The 6935-nt window shown below is 42.5% G+C and overlaps 1 protein-coding gene across 1 annotated transcript in view; it reads right to left on the reverse strand.

Annotated features, from left to right (window-relative positions):
* LOC139367526 (SH3 and cysteine-rich domain-containing protein 2-like) overlaps positions 1-5821 on the reverse strand; it is a 39039-nt gene extending 33218 nt beyond the window's left edge. The window contains exon 1 of the mRNA XM_071105772.1: positions 5490-5821. Within this exon, the coding sequence (XP_070961873.1) occupies positions 5490-5579 (90 nt within the window). The 5' untranslated portion in view covers positions 5580-5821. The remainder of the gene's footprint in view (positions 1-5489) is intronic.
* Between the last annotated feature and the right edge of the window lie 1114 nt (positions 5822-6935).

Raw genomic sequence — 6935 nt, forward strand, 5'->3', positions numbered from 1 at the left:
CTAAAACAAAAATCCAGAAAATCACATTGTATGATTTTTAAGTAATTAATTTGCATTTTATTGCATGATATAAGTATTTGATCACCTACCAACCAGTAAGAATTCCGTCTCTCACAGACCTGTTAGTTTTTCTTTAAGAAGCCCTCCTGTTCTCCACTCATTACCTGCATTAACTGCACCTGTTTGAACTCGTTACCTGTATAAAAGACATCTGTCCCCACACTCAGTCAAACAGACTCCAACCTCTCCACAATGGCCAAGACCAGAGAGGGTGTAAGGACATCAGGGATACAATTGTAGACATGCACAAGGCTGGGATGGGCTACAGGACAATAGGCAAGCAGCTTGGTGAGAAGGAAACAACTGCTGGCGCAATTATTAGAAAATAAAGAAGTTCAAGATGACGGTCAATCACCCTCGGTCTGGGGCTTCCCATGCAAGATCTCACCTCGTGGGACATCAATGATCATGAGGAAGGTGAGGGATCAGCCCAGAACTACACGGCAGGACCTGGTCAATGACCTGAAGAGAGCTGGGACCGCAGTCTCATTGAAAACCATTAGTAACACACTACGCCGTCATGGATTGAAATCTTGCAGCACACGCAAAGTCCCCCTGCTCAAGTTAGCGCATGTCTAGGCCCGTCTGAAGTTTGCCAATGACCATCTGGATGATCCAGAGGAGGAATCGGAAACGGTCATGTGGTCTGATGAGACAAAAATATAACTTTTTGGTCTAAACTGTTTGGAGGAAGAAGAAGGATGAGTACAACCCCAAGAACAGTAAGAGCATTGAAGATGGGTCGTGGCTGGGTCTGCCAGCATGACAACGACCCTCTTTGGAGGGAGCTGAAAGTCTGTATTGCCCAGCAACAGCCCCGAAACCTGAAGGATCTGGAGAAGGTCTGTATGGAGGAATGGGCCAAAATCCCTGCTGCAGTGTGTGCAAACCTGGTCAAGAACTACAGGAAAGGTATGATCTCTGTAATTGCAAACAAAGTTTTCTGTACCAAATTTTAAGTTCTGCTTTTCTGATGTATCAAATACTTATGTCATGCAATGAAATGCAAATTAATTACTTAAAAATCATACAATATGACTTTCTGGATTTTTGTTTTAGATTCCATCTCAGACCTCTACATGCTTTGTAAGCAGGAAAACCTGCAAAATCGGCAGTGTATCAAATACTTGTTCTCCCCACTGTATGTATTCACCCCCTTTGCTATGAAGCCCCTAAAGAAGATCTGGTGCAACCAATTACCTTCAGAAGTCACATAATTAGTTAAATAAAGTCCATCTGTGTGCAATCTGTGTCACATGATCTGTCACATGATATGTATATGTATTTTTACACCTGTTCTGAAAGGCCCCAGAGTCTGCAACACCACTAAGCAAGAGGCAACACAAAGCAAGCAGCACCATGAAGACCAAGGAGCTCTCCAAACAGATCAGGGTTGTGTTATAAAAAAATATTTCCGAAACTTTGAACATCCCACGGAGCACCATTACATCCATTATTACTTCTACACCTGCATTGCTTGCTGTTTGGGGTTTTAGGCTGGGTTTCTGTACAGCACTTTGAGATATCAGCTGATGTACAAAGGGCTATATAAATACATTTTATTTGATTATTAAAAAAGGCAAGGAATATGGCACCACAACAAACCTGCCAAGAGAGGGCTGCCCACCAAAACTAATGGACCAGGCAAGGAGGGCATTAATCAGAGAAGCAACAAAGAGAACAAAGATAACCCTGAAGGAGCTGTAAAGCTCCACAGTGGAGATGATAGTATCTGTCCATAGGACCACTTCAAGCAGTACACTCCACATAGCTGGGCTTTACAGAAGAGCGTCCAGAAAAAAAACATTGCTTAAAGAAAATAATAGGCAAACAGATTTGGTGTTCGCCAAAAGGCATGTGGGAGACTCCCCAAACATATGGAAGAATGTACTCTGGTCAGATGAGACTAAAATGTCGCTTTTAGGCCATCAAGGAAAACGCTATGTCTGGTGCAAACCCAACACATCTCATCACCCCGAGAACACCATCATTTTTCATTGGCAGGGACTGGGAAACTGGTCAGAATTGAGGGAATGATGGATGGAGCTAAATACTGGGAAATTCTTGAGGGAAACCTGTTTCAGTCTTCCAGAGATTTGAGACTGGGACGGAGGTTCACCTTCTAGCAGGACAATGACCCTAAGCATACTGCTATAGCGACACTCAAGTGGTTTAAGGGGAAACATTTAAATGTCTTGGAATGTCCTAGTCAAAGCCCAGACCTCAATCCAATTGAGAATGTGTGGTATGACTTAAAGATTGCTGTACACCAGCGGAACTCATCCAAAACTTGAAGAATGGGCAAAAATCCCAGTGGCTCGATGTGCCAAGCTTATAGAGACCTACCCCAAGAGACTTGCAGCTGTAATTGCTGCAAAAGGTGGCTCTACAAAGTATTGACTTTGAATAGTTGAATAGTTATGCACGCTCAAGTTGTACATTTTTGGGGGTCTTATTTCTTGTTTGTTTCACAAGAAAAAATATTTTGTTTCTTCAAAGTGGTAGGCATGTGTGTAAATCAAATTATACAACCCCCCCAAAATATATTTTAATTCCAGGTTGTAAGACAACAAAATAGGAAACATATCAAGGGGGGTGAATACTTTCGCAAGCCACTGTATGTACATGCATTCACTGTTGGGGAAGATGTCGTTGATGCACTTATTGATGAAGCCAGTGACTGGGGTGATATACTCCTCAAAGCCATTGGATTAATCCTGAAACATATTCCAGTCCTGTAGTGTAGCATCCGCGTCATTTGACCACTTCGGTATTGAGCAAGTCACTGGTACTTCCTGCTTTAGTTTTTGCTTGCAAGTAGGAATCAGGAGGATAGAATCATGGTCAGATTTGCCAAATGGAGGGTGGGGGAGAGCTTTGTATGCGTCTCTGTGTGTGGAGTAAAGGTGGTCTAGAGTTTTTTTTCTCTGGTTGCATTTGACATGCTGGTAGAAATGAGGTAAAACAGATTTAAGTTTGCCTGCATTAAAGTCCCCAGCCACTAGGAGCGCCGCTTCTGGATGAGCATTTCCATGTTTGCCATTGGCCTTATATAGCTCATTGAGTGTGGTCTTAGTGACAGTGTCGGTTTGTGGTGGTAAATAGATGGCTAAGAAAAATATAGATGAAAACTCTCTCGGTAGATAGTATGGTTCTACAGCTCATCATGAGGTACTCTGCCTTAGGCGAGCAATACCTCGAGACTACCTTAATATTAGACATCGCGCACCAGCTGTTATTGACAAATAGATTTCCTTTGGGTGGTGGACCATTCTTCATACACAAGTGAAACTGTTGAGCATGAAAAACCCAGCAGCAGTACAGTTCTTGACACACTCAAACCAGTATGCCTGGCACCAATTACCATACCCCGTTCAAAGGCACTTAAATATTTTGTATTGCCCATACAACCTCTAAATGCCACACATACACAATCCATGTCTCAATTGTCTCAATGTTTAAAATCCTTCTTTAATCTGTCTTCTCCCCTTCGTCTACACTGCCTGAAGTGGATTTAACAAGTGACATCAATAAGGGATCATAGCTTTCACCTGGATTCAACTCATCAGTCTATGTCATGTTTTGTACACTCAGTGTACATACAGAAACAGACACAACACTCACACACACACATATACACACACCACACAAATCCAGGTGCAGAGTAGAAGGTTGTCAGGGCTCTGCAATCAATGGAAGTTTTGGATAGTGTTTTTTTTCTGTTGTGTGTGTGATACGTTATTTTTTTGGGTTGATAGCCTTGGCTTGTTTCAATAGAAGTACCAACGATTTTGTAAACAATCTTCATTTGAAGAGACAGTAGAAAATGTAGGCCTATTTTCAATTGCTTTTGTCTCTTTCTTACCGGTTATCCACTTTTACATGTAGGCCTACCGATTGTATTATTCCCTATGTAGGCTACTTTTGTTGTTTTATATTACACTGTTTCATATACAGTACACTCACCAGTCAGTTTATTAGGTACGCCATCCCGTTCATGAAAATGAATCGCTCCTACAGACAGTGAGTCACGGGGCCATGGCTTGCTATATAAAGCAGGCAGACAGGCATTGAGGCATTCAGTTACTGTTCGATTGAATGTTAAAATGGGTAAAACAAGTGACCTAAGCGACTTTGAGCGTGGTATGATCGTCGGCGCCAGGCGCGCCGGATCCAGTGTCTCAGAAACGATCGCCTTCCTGGGCTTTTCACGCACCACAGTGTCTAGGGTTTACTGCGAAAGGTGCGACAAACAAAAAACATCCAGTCAGCTGGAGTCCTGTGGGAGAAGACAGTTTGTTGATGAGATAGGTTGGAAGAAAATGCCAAGAATCATGCACGCTAACAGGCGGGCCACAAACATGCAAATCACGGCACGGTACAACAGTGGTGTGCAGAATGACACAGCAGACGACCACATCGGGTTCCAGTCCTATCAACTAAAAACAAGAAGAAGCGGCTCTAGTGAGGGCGCGATCATCAACACTGGACAATTTAGGAGTGGAAAAACAATTGCTTGGTCCAACTATTGCGGTTGCGTCATGCTGATGGCAGAGTCAACATTTGGCGTAAGCAGCATCCATGGACCCATCCTGCCTGGTGTGGGGAATGTATTCCCGGCACACGTTATGTCAATTGAGCAACGAACGTTTCCAACACATTTTATAATTCATGCCCCAAAGAATTCAGGCGGTTCTGGAGGCAAAGGGGAGTCCAAGCCGGTACTAGATGGGCGTACCTAATAACATTCTGTAATACGTTTTAAATATGTCTATGCATTTTTGTATAAAAAAAACAATGCTGCTTTATACATAAAATGTATTATTATTACTTTTATGAATATTTGGATCTTGTAGATTTCATCTGGTGACATGCAGGTTCATCCCTCCTTAAGCTATAGTCTTCTCTCAAACAACTCACAGAGTTCCGACTTCAGTGTGTTCAACACAACTGGGAACTTGGAAAATAACAAGCTCCAACTGGTAAAAATGGTTTCGAACAGTCATCCAACTCGGAATTACAAGTCGGGAACTCGGACCTCTTTCTAGAGCCCCGCCTTTCCGACCTGAAGATCACTGATGTCATGATTTGACCTCGTTTTTCCCCGAGTTCCCAGTTGTCTTGAAAGCACCATGACACTGTCATTTAAGGCTAGCTGCTAGCTGTCACTTTCGATACATGCTGTCACTTTTGCCGCCTGTGGTGTCACATCCCAGTTTTTCTCAATCATGTTGGGTCTCAAAAATAAATATAAATGCTTTGCATATAAACGAAAAATGTAGTCTAAAAATGGTTAGGTATGGCTATAAGTCCTCATCATTTGATTCAGGCCATTAAACTGCATTGCATTTAAACTAATATCTGGCAACTAGAATCAACGTCTTTGCGTGCTCACCTGCAAGGCTTCAAAGTAAAGCCGAATGTCTTACCTTTGATTCGGGCTGAATAGGCACAGTGCTCGGGCAACGATGGAGGTCCCGGTGTTGCGGTTCATTCTCCTTCTCATTGTTTTCCGTCATCTTTTGGCAGACAAGCAGAAGCTATTACAGTATACTGCCAAAATTGGATACCGTGGTTAAATTTGCTCTAGTGAAATACAACAAACGTCTAACGCGACCGGTATTCGTGGGCTATGAACTTGAAAGCATACGTAGGCTATAAAGGCTCATGCTTTTCACTTTTTCACGAGTCAAATCGAAGTAATTTACTCGATAACATTCCAGTGAATAAGGTATCTTGACGCGCAAAGCCACTCCGTCGCAAAAACAATATCCTCTCTCTTCCAAATAAAAAAAATCCTCGTATCACGTTAGGCTACTTTAAAACAATTGTAAATATCCACTAGCCAAAGCGTATTATATAGCCTTATCTTTATCCGTGTATCTATTGATGAGCGCTGTCCACTGCTTCGCTCAGCTTCTGCCACACGCGCCTTTACAAAACTTTGATTTAGTGACAAGGTTGGCTCAACCTGATTGGCCTAACCCCCTTACACTATGCAAATGTTAGTGTAGTACCACGTCAGGACTGGATCAAAGTTGATGACGTTGGTAGACCTGGGCGGTGCTAGCACGCAGGTGTACGTCTCTGAAGATGTTGATGGCAATGCAACAGCTTGCTAACATGTCTATTAATAATGTTCTTTCGGTTTATGGTTATGACTGCTTTTATGTTGGATGATGTTATTTCAAAGTGGAGTTGTAGGAAGGCTAGGTGGAACGTTGTGTTTCAGCACCATATGCCCGGACAGGGTTTGACTCTTTCCTCGCGGTATTATAGCTGGACAAAGTAAATCCTAAAGGCACCTAGTCTCATGTTTCAGCACCATAGGTTTGGACAGCGCCTGGTTCTTTCCCCATGTTTCAAAATCATACGTTTGACAGTACTCAGACCCTATGTTTCAGCAGAAAAGGCCTGAACAGTGCCCAGTCCCTGTTTCAGCACCATATGCCATGGACAGAACCTGAACCTTAGAATAGCCAAATCACATTAAAAAAGGGGGTGAAACACAATGTAAATCTTCAAAAACATCAACAATACTTTCTCATAGTCAACTTTACCAAGTCAATCTACTGTAATAATCACTGGTTTTGCAAAAAAGCAGTACTTCTCACTTGCAAACGCAAGCATCCCCCCTCTTTGAGTTTTTAAATATGCACCCACCCCATGACGCCGAGCTAAATATAGAAGCTATTGAATAGAACAAGGAGGATAGAGAGGCATATAATATTATTCACTTACAACACCGCAATGCTGAAAACTCAGATGGGACAGCCAATGGCTACATAACCACAACAATTACTCATTTATCTAAAACACAGACAGTAGCTGATCACTTTTATGATAGCGTCCTTGAAGTTGTAATTGGCACTGCG

This window comes from Oncorhynchus clarkii, chromosome 16 (genome assembly GCF_045791955.1).
Source record: "Oncorhynchus clarkii lewisi isolate Uvic-CL-2024 chromosome 16, UVic_Ocla_1.0, whole genome shotgun sequence".
Taxonomy (NCBI): domain Eukaryota; kingdom Metazoa; phylum Chordata; class Actinopteri; order Salmoniformes; family Salmonidae; genus Oncorhynchus; species Oncorhynchus clarkii.